Source organism: Xenopus tropicalis, chromosome 1 (genome assembly GCF_000004195.4).
Source record: "Xenopus tropicalis strain Nigerian chromosome 1, UCB_Xtro_10.0, whole genome shotgun sequence".
NCBI lineage: Eukaryota > Metazoa > Chordata > Amphibia > Anura > Pipidae > Xenopus > Xenopus tropicalis.
This window is the reverse complement of record NC_030677.2, coordinates 144,779,908-144,801,234: the sequence shown is the minus strand read 5'-3', so window position 1 is coordinate 144,801,234 and position 21,327 is coordinate 144,779,908. Positions and strand designations below refer to the sequence as shown.

The 21,327-nt window shown below is 39.3% G+C and overlaps 1 protein-coding gene across 2 annotated transcripts in view; it reads left to right on the top strand.

Annotated features, from left to right (window-relative positions):
* The first annotated feature begins 4,510 nt into the window (after positions 1-4,510).
* Positions 4,511-21,327, top strand: part of nf2 (neurofibromin 2 (merlin)) — a 37,677-nt gene continuing 20,860 nt past the window's right edge. Inside the window, exons 1-7 of one of the 2 annotated variants that reach the window (XM_012965200.3) lie at positions 4,511-5,404; positions 8,945-9,070; positions 9,157-9,279; positions 9,388-9,471; positions 10,610-10,678; positions 13,700-13,782; positions 13,954-14,029. In XM_012965200.3, coding sequence (XP_012820654.1) covers positions 5,291-5,404; positions 8,945-9,070; positions 9,157-9,279; positions 9,388-9,471; positions 10,610-10,678; positions 13,700-13,782; positions 13,954-14,029 — 675 coding nt within the window. In that variant the 5' untranslated portion in view covers positions 4,511-5,290. The remainder of the gene's footprint in view (positions 5,405-8,944; positions 9,071-9,156; positions 9,280-9,387; positions 9,472-10,609; positions 10,679-13,699; positions 13,783-13,953; positions 14,030-21,327) is intronic. The other variant, NM_001078894.1, reaches the window with a different exon arrangement.

Genomic DNA, 21,327 nt, shown 5'->3' with positions numbered 1-21,327 from the left:
GAAACCTAGGGCTGCTGCACTGAGCCAGCAAGGGGAGGGAGAGAGGACAGGCGGAGCCTAATAGGAGCTTAGAGGCCTGCATGCTAGTCAGTTTCTCACAAGCCAATTAAGCTGCATGTTTTTGGTGGAAACTGGAGCACCTGTATAACTCGGACAGACAAAGGTAGAACATACAAACTCCTTGCAAACAGTGGACCTGTCAGAACTGAATTTAGTACCCCAGTGTTGATGTCTATCTGACAAGTGCCCTGATTTTTGGATTTGTATATATCATCAGGAGTTCCCCAAATATGAGGGTCAGTAATGACTGGTTTGCGTTACAGTTAGGGTTGCCACTTGGTCAGTAAAAATGATAATTAATGCCAACGTGATTACCGGGAAAAACACAAAAATATAGGGAGGCCGGCATTACTTTTCAGAAAAGGAGGCAACCCTACTTACAGTATCAGTGCCTTCCTATATCCACACCAGTATGACACTTCTAACCACCATTAAATTACCCTCCTGACACCCTAGCTGCTTCAGACAGCCATCGGTTCAAGTCTGGTACCTATACTGTACTCCTAAATAGGCATAAACTGGTATTTCAGGCACTCAACCAACAGTCCACATGTTGCTGAACTACAACTTTTAGCATACCCTGACTGTTGCATTGGTATTACATGGAAAAGTATTCCTACAACAACAGGAGGGCTTATAAACAATTTTTGTTATGAATTTAACATTAACAGGCTCCAGTGACCTAAATAAGGAGTCAAGTGATGTAATATGATAGTAAAATAAAAAAGTTGGGTCTAGGAACAAAAGAGATTTAATGTGGTCCCCAAAGCTATTAAATGTAAAGCATCATTCCCATTAGATGGGAAGCATAATTTTCTCTAGGTTTGGTAAATGCATTGTGCTGACAAGTGCTGATATCCAAACCAGTCACAAGTTGACAATGGCATGTTGGTCTGGGCCCCGCAGAGAAAGAAGCACCCATATTCATGTTTAGATTAAGATATAAGCACACAATTTAAGCAAGCAGAAGGTGCTGCATAAGGACATGATGTATTCAGGAGTGCAAGAACCAATTACCAACAAGCAGTTGGTACTAGAACCCTAAGAAATTTCTATACAGAGATAAACAATGTATATATTATACAGCAGTGATCCCCAACCAGTGATTCGTGAGCAACACACTGCTCCCCAACCCCCTTGGATGTTGCTCTCAGTGGCCTCAAAGCAGGTGCTTATTTTTAAATTCCAGGCTTGGAGGCAAGTTTTGGTTTCATAAAAATCAGTTGTACTGCCAACCAGAACCTCCTGTAGGCTGCCAGTCCACAAAGGGGCTACCAAATAGCCAATTACAGCGCTTATTTGGTACCCTTGTGAACATTTTTCATGCTTGTATTGCTCCACAACTTTATTTACATTTGGGTGTGGCTTGCGGGTAAAAAAAAGGCTGGCTGCGTGTACTAACACCCCAAGCATATTTTATACAGTAAGGAACTGAATATTGACATCTAAGCACATTATATACAATGACATACAGTGGGTACTAGCACTTTCTACAGTGAAAGACAGAAGGGCTCATTTTTGGCTGCAATTGTGCCTATGCTTAGATGACTGTGTGCATAATGATTGCCATACTTGCGTCTAAACATGCTCCTTACACTTCAGCATTGTAGTGCTGGGCACCTGACTATTAATTACAAAAATGTTTCTCAGTACACTTTTTCATGCCAGTAATTCCTGGGTTCCCACTGTAGCTTGTAGCTGCGTCAATAGGTACAACTGACTTGCACCCAAAGAATTACATACTAATGGAATTTTAACACTAAATACTGAAAATGACACTTTCCCCATTACAGAAATCATAACTGAAAAGTGTGTCGGACTGACGAATAAACATTAGCACAGTTACTTCTATTTTGAACCTATTGCACTCAGTCACAATGATATGGAAATTTGGGGGGGACTCTGCATTTTGCTTCTCACAGAGCTCAGAGGATGGTAGTAATGTAATCAGTGTAGAAGATGGCGCTAGGCATATTGTAGATATTACACAGACCATCATAGGGCACACAAATAGTCAGCTTTGGCCCTTCCTGAGCATGTAGATCAGGGCATTAAAAGAGGGGTGGCTAAATTTACTAGCAAATTGACTGCCTGTACATACTGAACACTGCTCTTGGTGGTAATACCTGGCAACCAAGTTGTGATCGACACATATTCCTCTGCTGTCTACCTAGGGTCGCTACCTTTTTCTACAAACTATACCAGCCAGGTGAGGGGGCAGAGCCACAAGAGGGTGGGCTGTGGTGCAAGTGGGTGTGGCCATGACATCGCAGAGGTGGAGTCTAAGCATGAACAGGACCAAGCCATGTCATCGAGATTGGAAGTAGGGAGGGAAACAAAGGGGTGAATCAGAGGTAGGCTGAGGCCAAGTTGACTAGCTATTACAAATTTATCAGCAAGGACATTACTTGTAAATTTGTAATACTGGCCCAGGCTGGTATTTGACCGGCTAGGGTGGCGACATGTCAGGTGGCAACCCTATGTATACCCCTAGCCCTGTGTGAAGAGTACTACAATCTGCTGTACAAGGTACTGATTTATTTTTTACAGAGAAAAGGAAATTATTCAAAAATGTATAGTCTATGGGAGATGGCCTTCCCCTAATTTGGCTCTTTCTGCATATCAGGATATCGAGTTTCCAGATAAAAGATCCCATACTTGTACTACAACATTTACATTATTGCATGGTAATAAAAGTATCAGTTGAAACAAGAGGTACCTTGACATGAATTTTGCTTATAATGTGGGACAGTTTTAGTTGTAATTGATGAGCCAACACTTCTGCCCCTAACATAAAACATGTTGACAAACTAGTTAGTTGCTGCCTTATATACTAATATATAATATAATCACAGTACTAATATACTGTGATTTTCTCCAACACATACAATTTGTCCACCATATTGTGTGTAATGTGACAGGTACTTTAGATTACAAGTTCCAGTGTGTCAGTCTATGTATAAGCTCTGGACAGCACCTTACCTCCCAACATTTAAAAAATTTAAAGAGGGACAAAAAGAAATGTCATTCCCATTTTTGCAACCACACCCCCTAAATACCACATTTATCTCTTGCACTGAACACTAAAAAAGATACAGTGTTTCTCCCAACATTTAAAAAATGTAAAGAGGGACAAAAAGAAATGTAATTTCCATTTTTGCAACCACACCACCTAAATACCACGTTGATCTCTTGCACTGAACACTAAAAAAGATACAGTGTTTCTCCAACTTAATTAAAGAAGTAGCTTTTGGCAGAGAGCCCAGAAAAGTAAGCTACACCTACACTAAGATACAATTGTAACTAATAAGCTAAACAGTTCTCTTGGGGTACCCTCTAATGCCACTGTTAAAATGCAGGCTCATTTTTGGACAATTTCTGCTGGCTTGCCCAAAATTTGTCCCTTTGCCCTGAAACTTTTAAAAATGTTGGCCTTTATGCACAAAAAAACACTGGGACCCTCTAATTCCACCCAGTGTCGGACTGGGCCACAGGGATACCAGCAAAACTCCCAGTGGGCCCAGGTGTCACTGGGCCCTCCTTCTTCTATTTGGTCTAATTCATGCTCATTTCCTAGTTCTCTATGGGAACAAACTGACTAAATATAAAGAAAAACAGACTATACTACGTAAATAAAAAAAACTAGGAAAATAGAGGTTGAGTGACAAGCGGATGAAAAATAGTTTTAAGAGTGGGCCCAAGATATAAGGCTTTCTGGTGGGCCCCTGGCATCCCAGTCCGACACTGACCACCCTATCACCTTGCGTCTATTTCAATGACTGTCATCCTACACCAGGGGTCTCAAACTCGCGGCCCGCAGGCCATTTGCGGCCCTCGGTACAATATTTTGTGGCCCGCATTTTATTGCGATTCAAGGGATAATGCAAGGCACAGCGGGCGAGAGCTGCTGATTGCGGAAATGATGTTATGCCATCATAACAGTTATTATGGGAAGACATTCTGTGTGCACAATTAGCTGCTAAGGAGCTAATTGTGCACACAGAGAACGTCTTCCCATAATAACTGTTATGATGGCATAACGTCATTTCCGCAATCAGCAGCTCCCGCCCGCTGTGCCTTGCATTATCCCTTGAAAGCCAATTTTTTGTGAAATCCCTTATGCAGCCCAGCCTCATCCTGACTTTGCCTCCTGCGGCCCCCAGGTAAATTGAGTTTGAGCCCCCTGTCCTACACTGACCCTTTTTATAAAGCACGGTCATTGCTTGTGCCCAAAAAGTATGCACATACGTACAAAAAACTAAGCTATTCTTTAATATCAGTTGGCCCTGGTTTTAGTCAAGTTAAGAGAAGAGGCTCTGGTGGCTGTGAGCATTGTTGGCAGGCAGGACACAGGTTTCACCATGTTACTAACAACATACACTGACGTTTACTCTACAGCGCATCTCTTCGCTTAGCTGCTGCGTGTCGCGTCACTGCGCTTATATACGTGAGGTCGTGACGTAATAATCTCGCGAGATGAGATTTGCGACGCTGTTGTATTCCGTCTGGGTGAGCTGGCCTGATGAAGCTGAGGGACTAGGCATTTACACGGCGTTGCGGGACATTTAAACAGGGACCCGGGACAGCGAGTTCTCTTATAAAAAGCGGGACTGTCCCGCGGAAAGGCAAACTGTTGAGCGGTATGGATGTGTGGTCTTTGTTTATCTAGTAGTGTATAGAAAGGTGCTTCAAGCCACTGGGAGACAATGCAGCGTCCAGATCTATATTACTGTCTTCATTCTCAGTGAAGTGGAATTAGAAGTGGATTTATGAATTTCCTTAGACAATAAAGAAAGAATTGGTGTCTCAGACTGTTGTTACAGTCGGGCCATTTCACCTTTTTTTCTCATTAAGTGAAAGCTACAACCTTTTCACTCTGTAACAAGCTGTGCAGTTCTTGCTCTAAATATCTCATCACAATTCTACCCTCATTTAGGACACGTTTTTTCTTTTGCAATTCTTTTATCACTTTTTCTTTGCTTCTGCAAGGAAGGATCTGTCTTTCCTTTTGGCTGTTGCCATATGTCTCCAAAAGTAGGCGAAAAGTGAATTCTGCAAATTTGGTCATTCATAACAAAGACTTCTCCTAAATATGGATGATGAACATTATACAGCATTGTGACAAATGAAGACAACTTGTTATAAAGAATCCTGTATGGCTTGGAATTTTCAACCAATTTTGGTCATCGTCTTGGGCAAGTAGTTTTGGTGTTTCATAGATACAGTTAAAATGGCAGGTGCTATCGCTTCAAGGATGAACTTCACCTCTCTGAAGAGGAAACAGCCAAAAACTTTCATTGTCAGAATCATTACAATGGATGCAGAGATGGAATTTAACTGTGAGGTACTGAGCTCCTTATTTTTTCTGCATCTACAGTGTTTATATCAATGAGTGATATTCCTAGTGTCTAATAAAATATTTTGTACCCAGTTGATAGAAGAAGAAAACATTCTTTTAAATGGTCTCTAAACAAAAAATAAAGAGCAAATACACATGGAGCTACTTAATAGCAACTACTTGTCACAGCTACTAAATGCCAGGAAACATCCTGCCATAGACTATATTGAAAATTTCCTCTGCTAAAACACACATTATTATTATTAACATGTATTTATAAAGCGCCAACATATTCGGCAGCGCTGTACAATAAGTGGGTTACATACATTGGACATACAGAGTAACATATAAAGCAACTCTGGGCTGCTGCCCCTGTTAGTAGAAAACCGCACCAGCCCGGGATACCTGCAGCTATCGTCAAAATTCCCGGGCCGGCACATGCGCAGTAGAGTGAAAAGCCAACTTTTTTGTTAAAGTTCGGCTTTTCACTCTACTGCGAAGGAAGATGGAGACCATGCTCTCGCAGCTACCCTGGACTGGTGCTTTTTTTCTTCTAACGGGGGCACCAGCCCGGGATAAAAATTAAGCGATTAAAGTCACTTGGGGATGCTAAACATTTTGGCACGCTCAAGTGACTTAGCCTTTCTTTTTCCTTTAAAGGAGAGGGAAAGGTTAAATCACTGGGGGCTGCCAGGCTTCCTGTGATTATAATCACTTACCTGATACCCTGGGGCAGTGCTCTTGTTATTAGAAAACTGCATTAGTGTGGGGAACTTCTGATTGAACACATTCTTTCTTATGAGCGATCTTCTTCCTTTTACACACCATACTCCATTGAGTGAAGCCAGTGCAGTTTTCTGGTAACAGTTAAGTGATTATTATCTTGGGCAACAACTTTCTTTTAAGAACAACTTTCTGGTAAGAAAATAGATTTCCTATATATATATGACATAACTTATAAGATGTGTTTTTAGTTATTAAAGACACCGTATAGTTATACATCTAATGGATTAAAAATGCAATATATGAATACACAAATTCAATGATTCTGGAAATCCTTAACATTTGGTGCCCCGAGTGATTTAAAGGAAAACTATACCCCCAGAATAAATACTTAACCAACAGATAGTTTTATTATGTTACATGATCTATTAAAGAATCTCGCCAAACTGGAATATATATCAGTAAACTTTGCCCTTTTACATCCTTCCCCTTGATCCACCATTTAGCGATGGGCTGTGTGCTCCCTCAGAGATCACATGTCCAGAAATAATGCAGCTTTAACTGTAACAGGAAGAAGCGTGGAAACAAAGAACTCTGTCCATTAATTGGCTGATGTGGCCTAGCATGTATGTGTGCCTTGGCTTGTTTGTGTGCACTGTGAATCCTATGTTCCCAGGAGGCGGCCCTTAATTCTTAAAATGGCAATTTTCTATTTAGGTTTACACAATAGCACATACTACTAACAAGTATATTTTTATGAAAATGGTTTATTTAGATGAGCTTGTTTATGCAATATATCTTTATAGAGACCTACATTGTTTGGGGGTATAGTTTTCCTTTAACCTTTGCTTCTCCTCATTGGTTTTACAGTTACCTGCAAATGAATATCAAATGAAAGCAGGATTTATCTGTCTCTTTCTGCTGGTTTTGACACTTGAAGACAATATAAACAAAGTCATTTCTTCTTTAGGGCTCTGGCACACGAGGGAGTTTAGTCGCCCACAAAAAATCTCCCTCGTTGCGGGCGACTAAACTCCCCAATATTACATCCCACCGGCGAAAATGTAAAATGCCATCCCACCAGTGAAAATGTAAAATGCCATCCCACCAGCGATTTACATTTTCGCCGGTGGTATGTCATATCGGGGAGTTTAGTTGCCCGCAACAAGGGAGATTTGTCGCAGGCGACTAAACTACCTTGTGTGCCAGAGCCCTTAGGCAAGACTCTGTTTCAGAACCAGCAGTTTGGAGAATAGCAAGGGGCAAACAGATACTGGTTTCATAGCAATAACAATTTCAAATTACTTAATCAGTGAATACTTTTTTTTTTTTGGTCTCAGAATTTTTTCTCATTGGGCAAATTTTGATTTTCTGATTTACAGCACCAAAAAGTTCTTCCTGATCTACATTAAGGCTAATGTCCCACAGTGCGATTTAGTCACTACAATTTTTAAAAAGCAAGTTCACTCATCTTTTCCTAACAAGCGATTACTAGAGATTTCAACAACGAAGCTATTCTTTTTCCCACAAATCCAGGTGTCCTATTCCCACCACAATTAAAAATGACATTCAATGCAATGGGGAAATCGCAGCGACTGTCCGCTCAGTGGGTTTTACTTTCAGCGATTCTAATAATTTTGAATGACTATGCTTTCTTTGTAAAATTACTCGAAAAAGGGTCTCGAAGCCTTTTAGAGCAATATGCGTTTGGAAGTAGTATAGTCTGTTTAGGTACTGGCAATTTCTATTCTTCTCTATGTAGCGACTAAACGAGTGACTTGTCATTGGAACTCGCTTTTTAAAAATCGCAGCAACTAATCTCTTTGTAGCCTAATGCGTATCCTTGGATAAGAAGTCTCCATTATAAATGTAACTCATTTGTCACACAATTGTCCTATTTATAAAATTACTAAAGATATAGTGTCAATGCATTCTTGTTTTCACTTGTTGACTGTTTGAGGGTGGCCACACACAGGTAGATTTTTGCTGCCGATTTGTCTCCTTCAGTCTGAGTCGCAGCTTATTGAAAATGATTTAAGAGGTTGTCTCTTTATGCTAAAGATGATGTTCACGGTTGGACAAAAGTTCCTAAATTATTATTATTTTTTTTAAAATGCGCTTTTAAGATACACACCACTAAGGCATCAGCATTGCTGATCCTAAAAAGTTTCTCTATCACCCCCTGCCTGCCTGTTAATCCTGAGACCTAACGCGTGATGCAAAAGAGGACAAATGGGGCGATAGCGCACTTATCTCTCCCATTCTGCCTTATTTGAATATGTTTGATACAGTTGGCTGGTACAGTTTAGCAAATTGGATAAATAAGAAGCAAATTAAGTTAGAGAGTAAGGGCGTGTGTAGTAGTGCGCAGTCCCGAACTTCCTTTTTTGGTTTTGGTGACATCACACATATAAGGGTTCAGTAACCTCCTGACTGAGCGGAGGGCAAAAAAAATGTTCAAGACTGGGTATTTGCTGCTACATTGCTATTTATATTAACAGTGGATTTTTTTTTAAAATGTTTTTATTGACATGGGCTGTTCAAATTTGGACAATTTTGTCTGAAGGTGAAATTCCGCTTAAAAAATAAATAAATAAAAGTTAAATAGTATTTCAACTGGAAAAAGGGGAACCTCTATTTCATTACAAACCATTTCCAACTACTTAACTTTTTTACTTTTTTCAAGCTATTAGCTTTTGGAATCAAAGATGAGAAGTTGTGGTATTGCTATTAATTTCCATATGGTGGATTACATGATCTTTGTCTGTAAAACTAGAAAAATTCTTAATACTTAAATTATGGACACTAACTTTTTTTTTCCAGATGAAGTGGAAAGGGAAGGACTTGTTTGATTTGGTATGTCGTACTCTGGGTTTGCGGGAAACCTGGTTCTTTGGACTTCAGTATACTGTAAAGGACACCATAGCATGGTTAAAGATGGATAAGAAGGTGAAGGAAGATACACACCATATTTTTATGTTCCTCATTTCTTATGGCTGCTTGAATATTTGAACAATCTCATTAATTTCCTTCAGGTACTGGACCATGACGTTCCAAAAGAAGAGCCAGTCACTTTCCACTTTTTAGCCAAGTTCTACCCTGAAAATGTTGAGGAGGAGCTTGTACAGGATATAACCCAACATCTCTTCTTCCTTCAGGTGCTGCGCTCATATGTATTTTTTTTTTTTTTACTAAGATGACATTCTAATATTCTGTGGTTTTTTTTAAATTTATTTATATATATATTTTTTAATTATTTTATGCAGGTAAAGAAGCAAATTTTAGAAGAGAAAATATACTGTCCCCCAGAAGCTTCTGTTCTTTTGGCATCCTATGCAGTTCAGGCAAAGGTGAGTGTTTTGGATCTCTCACTCACACACACACACACACACATATATATATATATATATATATATATATATATATATATATATATATATATATATATATATATATATATATATACATACACACACTGCCAGTTATTCAGTTTAAATAACGTCCCAGCAGTGGCATAACTACATGAAACCCTTATTGCATTTTTCTCCAGAAGTGTCTGTTGCCTGCAAAAGGAGATAACAATGGTTATTCTGTTTTAAAGAAAAACTCTACCCCGCAACAACGTTAGTCTCTATAAAAATATATTACATAAACCAGCTCATATGTAGCCAAAAACTATTGCTCTGTGAGGCTTCAATGTTATTGGTATTGTTATTTTTTTTTTACTTATTTTGAATTCAGGATCTCTTTCTTTCCAGTCTCTCATTAAAACAACTCCCGGGTTGTTAAGGTAATTTGGACCCTAACAACCAGATAGCTGCTGAAATTCCAAACTGGAGAGCTGCTTAAACAAAAAGTGAAATAATTAAAAACTACAAATAATAAAAAATGAAGACCAGTTACAAATTGTCTCCATATACTACCTTCTACATTAGTGCTGTCCCACTTTGTAGTGGGCCAAGTATTTCTCATATAGCATGTTTGAGGGTTGAATTAAAGTAATGATGTCATATAGTGAAGTCTATGGAGCCTTTGAGCAGAGTGAGGGCCATAAAAAAACGTTTGAAGATCCATATCCAGCCATGGGCCTCCATTTTGAGAGCCCTGCTCTACATCATACTAAAAGTTAGTTCCAAGGTGAGCAACCCCTTTTAAAAGTACTAATTATGTAGGTACAGGTATCGGACCCCTTATCCGGAAACCCATTATCCAGAAAGTTCAGAATACGGAGAGGTCATCTCCTATAGACTCCATTTTAATCAAATAATTTGTATCACTGTACTCTAAGTCCACTAAATATAACTTGACATTAAATAAATCTGACAGGATTAATTATCATAGTTGGGATCAATTTCTGTTTTATTATTACAGAGTAAGAGGTAACAATTTTTAATAGAATTATTTGGTTAACGCTTTTGAATATCTGGTTTCGCGTACCTGTAAAATGTTTTCTTAAAAGTATTAATGGTACGCATTTCTTTTTTAAAGTATGGTGATTATGATCCCTCTGTGCATAAACGTGGTTTTCTGGCAGAAGAAGAGTTACTTCCGAAAAGGGTAAGTTATAGTTCTCTGTTATAGTTATGTATAGTGTTCATTTTAGTTTTCATTTTTGAAATTGCATGTTAAAAGTAGGAAGATAACATTATTAAATGTTTTTTTTTGCCATTTCTTTTTTTTAACTTTATTTTTATTGTAGTTAACCTTTATAGTTGTCAAGAAATTGCATGTTGCATATGTTCACATATCATAAGGAATAAAGATTTGTAATCTTAAACAGTATTTGTCTAATTTGTGATATAGTTTTTATATAACTACATGGCCCCACTGGTGGTGGGGGCGATGCTATTTTAAGGCAGCAGTTGGGGTAGCTGAGCCTGAAATTATTAGGGTGAGGTTAAAAGAGTTTTTTTTTTTTTACTGTTTTAAATGTACCTGGCTTGATCATTGGCTGTTTCGAGGGATTGTGTAATGATTTTTATGGCATTCTTATTATGTCTAAATTACACTGTTAATTCACACTACAGATAATTCAGGCTACAATTTAAAATGTTATTCTTGAACCATGTAACTAAAGTGGATGTTTTTCTACTGAGCGCTAATCCCATATCTGCCACTTTTAGCAATACAGGTGTCAGGGAGCTACTACCTACTCATTGTTATGCTGATTGGCTGCTGGGGGGGAAAGGGAGGGGCAGTAAAGTGTGGTTGAAGTTTATCAGAGCACAAGTCACATGGCCCTGGCACCCTGGAAAATTAAGAATATGGCTTGCCCCTTGTGAAATTTCAAAATTAAATATAAAAAAAATTGCGTTTTTGAAAAATGGATTTCAATGCAGGATTCTGCTGGAGAAGCTCTATAAACTGATGTGTTTTGGAAAAAAAACATGTTTTCCCATGACAGCTAATAAATTAAAGGAATACTAACGAGAAAGCCAACTAAATATTTAACTGCAAAACAAGGGCCTTGATTCACAAAGTTTTATAACCTCCGTTCTAAGTTATCTCTCTCTGTCACATGGTGCCACTGCTTAGACTGCATAGTTTTACACCTTGCATGCTCCTCTTACAGCAATCAGTTACTGGTTACTTATAGAAAAATGGCAAGAACAACAGCAGAAAATTCAGCAACCACCTTTGACTGAATTTGACGGAGTTGTCAGAAAATGCAAGACTGACATGATGTTACTGCAGTACAAATATCACTGACTCACAGTTCAGCAATTTAACGCAGGGAAAATAAGTATTGAAAACATCAATGTTTTTCTCAGTAAATATATTTCTCATGGGACTATTGACATAACATTTACACCACATGTCTATAACAACCCAAGTAATTCACACATGCAAACAAATCAAAACAAATAAGTCCATAAAGTTATGTGTAATAATGTGGCATGACACAGGGTATAAGTATTCAGTGTCCCTCCTGTATGAAGAAACTAGTCCCAGGTGTTCAGGTTGCTCAGGTGTGATTTTTTCCCATTCTTCCACACTGTCTTCAAATCTTCAAAAATGAAGGTTCGGGGGGCCTCTTCTATGAACTCTAATCTTCCGTTCTTTCCATAGATTTTCAATTGGGTTCAAGTCGGGTGATTGACTGGGTTCTTGCAGCTTTATTTTTTTTTCTCTGAAACCAATTAAGAGTTTCCTTGGCTGAAAAAAGGTTGCTATATAACCTGTGCCATTTAGCCATATTTTGAATGGATTCAAAATATGGCTAAATGGCACAGGTTACATAGCAACCTTTTTTCAGCCAAGGAAACTCTTAATTGGTTTCAGAGAAAAAAAAATTGTCTTGCTGAATGATGTTCAGCATCTAGGTAGATGGCAGCAGAAACTTATCAAGATGTCCTGGTACATTTCTACCTTCATTCTTTCCTCAATTATATGAAGGCTGCCAGTATCATATACTTAAAAACAGCCCCACACCATACTCCAAACTTCACTGCTGGTATGGTAATAAACAAGCTTCAACTTGCTTTTTCTTGAGCACTGGAGTCTTGCGAGGTGAGCATGCATAGAAGCCATGATGGTTGAGTGCATTACTTGTTTTCTTTTAAACAAATGTACTTGCTAATTCAAGGTATTTCTGAAGCTCTCCATGAGTGATCCTTGGCTCTTGGAGAACTCTTTGGATTATTCTTTTAGAAATCTTGCTAGGAGCACCTGGTCGTGCCCGGTTTAGGGTGAAATTATGTTCTTTCCACTTCCAGATTATGGCCCCAACCGTGCTCACTGGAACATTCAGAAGCTTAGAAATACATCTGTAACCAATGTTATCAGTATGTTTCACAACAATAAGATGGCAAAGATCTTGAGAGAGAGAGCTCTTTCCTTTTACCCATCATGAGATGCTTCTTGTGTGATACCTTGGTAATGAGAAACCTTTTTATAGGCCATCAATTAGGACTAAACCAGCTGATATTAATTTGCACTGATAAGAGGCAGGATTGCTTTCTAAATACTGACAGGTTTCAGCAGGTTTCTTGGCTTTCCATGCCTTTTTAGCACCTCCTTTTCTTCATGTGTTGAATACGTATTCCCTGTTGCATTCCACTTTATTACACATAACTTAATTTAAAAACCTTATTTGTTTTGATTTCTTTGTATGTGTAGATTACTTTGGTTATTACAGAAATCTGGTAAAAATTTCATGTCAGTAGCCCATTAGAAATATATTTACTAAGGGTACGTTGATGTGTTTGATACTTGTTTTCCACACTGTAAATTTTAGATTGGTTGGGGGCAGGTTGTTGGAGGATAAATGCAAAGTGCTACATATGACTGCAGATTTTGTCCATCCCCACTTTAAATTGTGACATGTATCTTAAAGCCTTAACCACTTTAAAGGACAGCAATTGCATAAAAATTGTTTTGCCTGCTGCAGCTATGGTCTGATAGAACCTGAATTTAGCCAGTATGATGAGTGAGATAACTGTCTGTCGGTATTAGAGCAAAGCTTTAAAATGCATTGTCTCACAGATGAGTTCTGCTTGACATGTTATAGATGACTAAAAGGAGCAGTTTCATTATTTATTCTCTACTGTTTTGTGTACTTTTTATCTGTATTTTAAGGTTATAAACCTGTATCAAATGACTCCTGAAATGTGGGAAGAGAGAATCACTGCTTGGTATGCTGAGCATCGTGGCCGTACTAGGTGAGAAGAGGGTGGGCTGACTGCAAATCAAATACTGAGGGTTTGCTTGTCACTTGATTGCCACAACAGATAATGCTTAAGACATAGAACATTGTAAAAAAGGAAGGGTGCAAGGCCAAAAAAGGTAGTTTGAGGTTTTCACAACTTTTTTCTTTTAACCCCACCCCCCAGAGATGAGGCTGAGATGGAATACCTGAAAATTGCACAAGACACAGAAATGTATGGAGTCAATTATTTTCTCATTCGGGTGAGGCATAAATCATTTTTTTTGCATGCCATGTTACCCTCTAAGTTAGTTGATTTTTTTTCTTATTTCATAATTCCATTTATAATATTTGCTAATCTCATAGTACTGTGCTGTACTTGTCAGGATTGCACTTAATGATTTTATTTCTTAGTGATAAACATATCCTGCTTCTTTGATTGTATGCTGATTATGCTTTTTGTTATTTGTGATGTTTCGATTCATACATTCTTTTCAAATAAGTGCAAATTTAAAAATGAAAGGACAGCTGTTAAGTGTTACTGTAAGATAGCACCTACTGTAATATTCTGTAGGTCATTTCTTTGTGCAGTGCATTCCTGTTTAATTTTTATAATCTAGCATTTTATAGTAGAATAAATATCTGAAAGTTACAATAAAATATGCCACTATAGATATTTTCATGTCAAATTCAGATGAATATATAGTGACCCTTTTAACTTTTCCTTTAGACCCTCTTGTAATTGGTTTACAGTCACTCATTAGAACCCATACCCCATTGCCAAGGTTATGGTAACTAGCAGCCAGACTGAAATTTAAATGCCAATCTCTGGAAAATAAAAAATGCAGATTAAAAACAAAAAGTGGACAAAACATTAGTATAGTAATAAAAGCATTTATCGTATGCATAAAGGAACAGAAACCAGTAAATTAAAGCATTTAAAAATTTGCCCTGCGCTGGCAAAAGCTGTGTGTTTGCTACAAAAAACAAAGCTGCTGTGTAGCTATGGGGCATCCATTCAAAATATGGCTAAATGGCACAGGTTACATAGCAACCTTTTTTCAGCTTAAGTGACTGCCTTCTTAGATACACAGTAGGGTATTTGTATAAATATAGTAATGTTTCTAAAGCAAACATACCAGTTAAGTGCAGGGCAGCAGTACATTATATTTTAATCAGTTTATAAACTAATTTTGGTGTTGTTGCTCATTTAATGCACTAGGGTCTCACAGTGTTACTTCTGTACTGCAGATGGACTAGAAACTCTGTCTCACTGAGCCCCTCGGCATTTCTCTGGCCTCATTTTGAGCCTGCAGTTAATTGATTCATCTGACAGTGTTGCTTGCAATTGTAGTTTGCTGGTTACATCTTCCATAATTATAGTTAGATTACAGCTAGATTTACAGCTGACACTTATACCTTGCTCCAAGGGGGAGCTCGTCATGCTCTGCAATAAATCTTAAATATCAGCGGAAAACATTTGAAGGTCACTTAAAAAGATTGTATTGTATTACTTGAAAAAAAAACAACAATTTAACACAATCTAAAAATATAAAATAATCTAATAATATAAAAATATACAGTAAAAAATAATCTAAATTTTAAAATGAGATGTACATTTTAATAATCTAAGCAGCTGTGTGGGTGACTTAGAAATGTTGATTTCTTTTTAAAATCATAGCAAATGGTAAACTTATCCTAAAAAGTTTTAAAGGAGACATATCCTATAAAAATTATGAATGTACTAATGAATTATACTCCTCTAGATATAGAAGGATTGTGCTTAAAAAAGTTGTGTTTCTGACTGATTTATTGAGAAATTCGCCCAAAACCCCACTAGTCCCGCCCATCTGTTCCACTTCCTGCTGGCTGAATTCTCTGGATGAGCTGGGGAGCCGGCGGCCCTCTGTACCCTGCACTGTAGGATAGGAACCAATCAGCAGCTAGGCTCACCTGATAGGGAACTGAAGCCTGTCTTTGCTTGTGTGACTGCAGGGCTTTGATTGGCTCTCCCCCTCCTACTGTGCTTCTGGCAGGGACCGTTAGGACACGCCCACTCTCCATTTCAAACTCGGGCAGAGAAGAGATACGATCTATAGGGAGCTCCAATAAAGGGGCCATTGTTACAGATAGGGTTAATGTTTAGCCCAAAGGGAAACCAGCGCCGGATATTATTCATAATTGCCTACAGGGTTAGGGTTTTCCCATTTATCCAATATTTCTCCTTTTAAGATTTTAAAACATGGTTGCAATTAATTATACAGACAGGATAGCTTCTGCAGTATACCCATATTATTATTAAAAATAATAATAATAATATCATCTGATTCCCTTAACCTTTTTAGTGCCATAGGACGTAGATTCTACGTCCTAGGTACCAAGGGACCAAAGTGCCATAGAACGTAGAATCTACGTCCTACAGCACTAATGGGTTTACAAGCGCTGCGCTCGCTTTTAAAGCAGCGCAGCGCTTGTAAAGCCTGCACAACCCCCTAGGCAACGAGCAAGAGAGGACATACTCACCGATCCGGGTCCCCCAGCGCCGCCGATCCGGGTCCTCAGCCAATGACAGCAGTGGACACGCATTGATGACGTGTCCACTGCTGTCCCTTTAATTGTCGCCGCCCCCGCCGTCGCCTCTTCACTCTGCTGCCACGTGAGACTGCTGGAGCCCCCCTGCTGCCTTCCTGCTGCCTTCCTGCCAGATTGGTCGCCCTGATCGCCTGCCTGCATTGTGTAAGCTGAACTACAACTCTCTAACCACTGTTTATTTTGCTTATTTCTATCTCAACTGTCTAAAATTTTTTTTTTTTTTTTTTTCCATTTCTTCTTCTATCTTTGTCATTATTACACTTTTACACACATACACACTTATTTACAACTTTCCCAAGCACACACAGACACTTACACACACACTTACACTTACACTTTTTTTTTTTTTTTTTTTTTTTTTCTTTCTTTCTTTTCTTTTCTTTCTTTCTTTGCTTTCTCTGGCAGTCTTTTTTTTTTTACTAAAACTTTATTTCTGATCTTGCTCTATAATTATCTGATTTATTTGGTTGCATTTTAGTGTTTTTTTTGCATTTTCATAATTGATTTCTGTTTTTGAATTATTCTATTGCACTATAACTTTTGTATTGCTATTGGGTGCTGAATTTGCAGTGACATTGGTGGATCCAGGGCTCTGACCACCGATTTCATTGCAATAATTGTTCTTCTGTTGGTTTTTATTTGAATTTACTGATTTTATGGTGTTTTATCTTTGCATTGTTCTTTATTGTGTATTTAGTGCCCCAAAAAGGTTGCTTTTGCAGTGACATTGGTGGATCCAGGGCTCTGACCACCGATTTCATTGCAATTATTGTTCTTTGATTGCTTTTAGTGGTTTTATTCCATTTTAACTTCATTTGATTTCAGTTGTTCTAGAAAGGTCCAGAGGTGCTAAGATTGTTCTGGTAGTTTCTATTGCCAAGGGTTAGGCTGATGCCACACATGGCGTAGGGCTGATTTTTTCAGCAAGTGGAAAAACGCTTGCCGAAAATTCAGCCCTACGCCTGCTACTTGTGCCTGCACCCGAATGAATGGAATACGCTCGGGTGCAGGCACATGTAGCCGATATACGCATGAAAACGCGAGACTTTGCATTCTCACGCGTTTTCATGCGTATATCGGCTACATGTGCCTGCACCCGAGCGTATTCCATTCATTCGGGTGCAGGCAAAAAAAAAAGGGGTGCATAGAGTGCAGCCCCAATATTATGCATTTTCAGGTTTGGCGGCCATGTACTTATGTGCACCCATACATATGGGGTATCGTTTTATTCAGGGGAACTTGCAGATTTATGGTTAGTAAGTTTTTGGTAGTTGCCATGGAGATTTTGGGGAGAAATCTAGGTTTGTATCTGGTTTTTCCTTGATTTCTGACCAAAGCGTGACTTCTGCAAGGGACTGCGGCCACAATTTTCCATGTAGAAAGAGAAGAGTGGTGTCTTTGAATAGCTGAAGCTGTGCACTTTTCATAAATATATAGTTTGCGGGGGTTATTTCACAGGTAGGGGGGTGTTTAGACTAAATAACTGCAGGTAGAGCACATAGAGCACAGACCCCCCTTATGCATTGCCCCTGTTTGGGGGCATTTGGTGGCCACGTTTTTATGTGCACCCATACATATGGGGTATCGTTTTATTCAGGGGAACTTGCAAATTGAGGTTTAGTAAGTTTTTGGTAGTTGCCATGGAGATTTTGGGGAGAAATCTAGGTTTGTATCTGGTTTTTCCTTGATTTCTGACCAAAATCTAGGTTTGTATCTGGTTTTTCCTTGATTTCTGACCAAAGCGCTGACTTCTGCAAGGGACTGCGGCCACAATTTTCCATGTAGAAAGAGAAGAGTGGTGTCTCTGAATAGCTGAAGGTGTGCACTTTTCGTAAATATATAGATTGTGGGGGTTATTTCACAGGTAGGGGGGGTTAACACTGAAAAACTGCAGGTAGTGCACATAGAGCGCAGCCCCCAAAATTTCAACTGAAATTGCCCTTATGCATTGCCCCAGTTTTGGGGCATTTGGTGGCCACGTCTTTATGTGCACCCATACATATGGGGTATCGTTTTATTCAGGGGAACTTGCAAATTGAGGTTTAGTAAGTTTTTGGTAGTTGCCATGGAGATTTTGGGGAGAAATCTAGGTTTTTTATCTGGTTTTTCCTTGATTTCTGACCAATGCGCTGACTTCTGCAAGGGACTGCGGCCACAATTTTCCATGTAGAAAGAGAAGAGTGGTGTCTCTGAATAGCTGAAGGTGTGCACTTTTCGTAAATATATAGATTGTGGGGGTTATTTCACAGGTAGGGGTGGTTAACACTGAAAAACTGCAGGTAGAGCAAAGCCCCCCCTTATGCATTGCCCCTGTTTGGGGGCATTTGGTGGCCACGTCTTTATGTGCACCCATACATATGGGGTATCGTTTTATTCAGGGGAACTTGCAAATTGAGGTTTAGTAAGTTTTTGGTAGTTGCCATGGAGATTTTGGGGAGAAATCTAGGTTTTTTTATCTGGTTTTTCCTTGATTTCTGACCAAAATCTAGGTTTGTATCTGGTTTTTCCTTGATTTCTGACCAAAGCGCTGACTTCTGCAAGGGACTGCGGCCACAATTTTCCATGTAGAAAGAGAAGAGTGGTGTCTCTGAATAGCTGAAGGTGTGCACTTTTTGGAAATATATAGTTTGCGGGGGTTATTTCACAGGTATGGGGGTGTTTAGACTAAATAACTGCAGGTAGAGCAAAGCCCCCCGTTATGCATTGCCCCTGTTAGGGGGCATTTGGTGGCCACGTCTTTATGTGCACCCATACATATGGGGTATCGTTTTATTCAGGGGAACTTGCAAATTGAGGTTTAGTAAGTTTTTGGTAGTTGCCATGGAGATTTTGGGGAGAAATCTAGGTTTTTTATCTGGTTTTTCCTTGATTTCTGACCAAAATCTAGGTTTGTATCTGGTTTTTCCTTGATTTCTGACCAAAGCACTGACTTCTGCAAGGGACTGCGGCCACAATTTTCCATGTAGAAAGAGAAGAGTGGTGTCTCTGAATAGCTGAAGTTGTCTTTTTTTAATCAATATACAGTTTATATGGTTTTTTTCACAGGTAAGGGGAAAATTTGTCTGAAAAGCTTTGAGATGTGCACATAAATTGCAGCCCCATTATTATGCATTGCCCCTGTTTTGGGGCATTTGGTGGCCACGTCTTTATGTGTACCCATACATATGGGGTATCGTTTTATTCAGGGGAACTTGCAGATTGATGTTTAGTAAGTTTTTGGTAGTTGCCATGGAGATTTTGGGGAGAAATCTAGGTTTGTATCTGGTTTTTCCTTGATTTCTGACCGATGCGCTTACTTCTGCAAGGGACTGCGGCCACAATTTTCCATGTAGAAAGAGGAGAGTAGTGTCTCTGAATAGCTGAAGGTGTGCACTTTTTGGAAATATATAGTTTGCGGGGGTTATTTTACAGGTAGGGGGGGTTAACGCTGAAAAACTGCAGGAAGTGCACATAGAGCGCAGCCCCCAAAATTTCAACTGAAATTGCCCTTATGCATTGCCCCTGTTTTGGGGCATTTGGTGGCCACGTCTTTATGTGTACCCATACATATGGGGTATCGTTTTATTCAGGGGAACTTGCAGATTGATGTTTAGTAAGTTTTTGGTAGTTGCCATGGAGATTTTGGGGAGAAATCTAGGTTTGTGTCTGTTTTTTCCTTGATTTCTGACCAATGCGCTGACTTCTGCAAGGGACTGCGGCCACAATTTTCCATGTAGAAAGAGGAGAGTGGTGTCTCTGAATAGCTGAAGGTGTGCACTTTTCAGAAATATATAGTTTGTGGGGGTTATTTTACAGGTAGGGGGGGTTAACACTGAAAAACTGCAGGAAGTGCACATAGAGCGCAGCCCCCAAAATTTCAACTGAAATTGCCCTTATGCATTGCCCCTGTTTTGGGGCATTTGGTGGCCACGTCTTTATGTGTACCCATACATATGGGGTATCGTTTTATTCAGGGGAACTTGCAGATTGATGTTTAGTAAGTTTTTGGTAGTTGCCATGGAGATTTTGGGGAGAAATCTAGGTTTGTGTCTGTTTTTTCCTTGATTTCTGACCAATGCGCTGACTTCTGCAAGGGACTGCGGCCACAATTTTCCATGTAGAAAGAGGAGAGTGGTGTCTCTGAATAGCTGAAGGTGTGCACTTTTCAGAAATATATAGTTTGTGGGGGTTATTTTACAGGTAGGGGGGGTTAACACTGAAAAACTGCAGGAAGTGCACATAGAGCGCAGCCCCCAAAATTTCAACTGAAATTGCCCTTATGCATTGCCCCTGTTTTGGGGCATTTGGTGGCCACGTCTTTATGTGTACCCATACATATGGGGTATCGTTTTATTCAGGGGAACTTGCAGATTGATGTTTAGTAAGTTTTTGGTAGTTGCCATGGAGATTTTGGGGAGAAATCTAGGTTTTTGTCTGTTTTTTCCTTGATTTCTGACCAATGCGCTGACTTCTGCAAGGGACTGCGGCCACAATTTTCCATGTAGAAAGAGGAGAGTGGTGTCTCTGAATAGCTGAAGGTGTGCACTTTTCAGAAATATATAGTTTGTGGGGGTTATTTTACAGGTAGGGGGGGTTAACACTGAAAAACTGCAGGAAGTGCACATAGAGCGCAGCCCCCAAAATTTCAACTGAAATTGCCCTTATGCATTGCCCCTGTTTTGGGGCATTTGGTGGCCACCTCTTTATGTGTACCCATACATATGGGGTATCGTTTTATTCAGGGGAACTTGCAGATTGATGTTTAGTAAGTTTTTGGTAGTTGCCATGGAGATTTTGGGGAGAAATCTAGGTTTTTTATCAGTTTTTTCCTCGATTTCTGACCAAAGCGCTGACTTCTGCAAGGGACTGCGGCCACAATTTTCTATGTAGAAAGAGAAGAGTGGTGTCTCTGAATAGCTGAAGGTGTGCACTTTTCAGAAATATATAGTTTGTGGGGGTTATTTCACAAGTAGGGGGGGTTAACACTGAA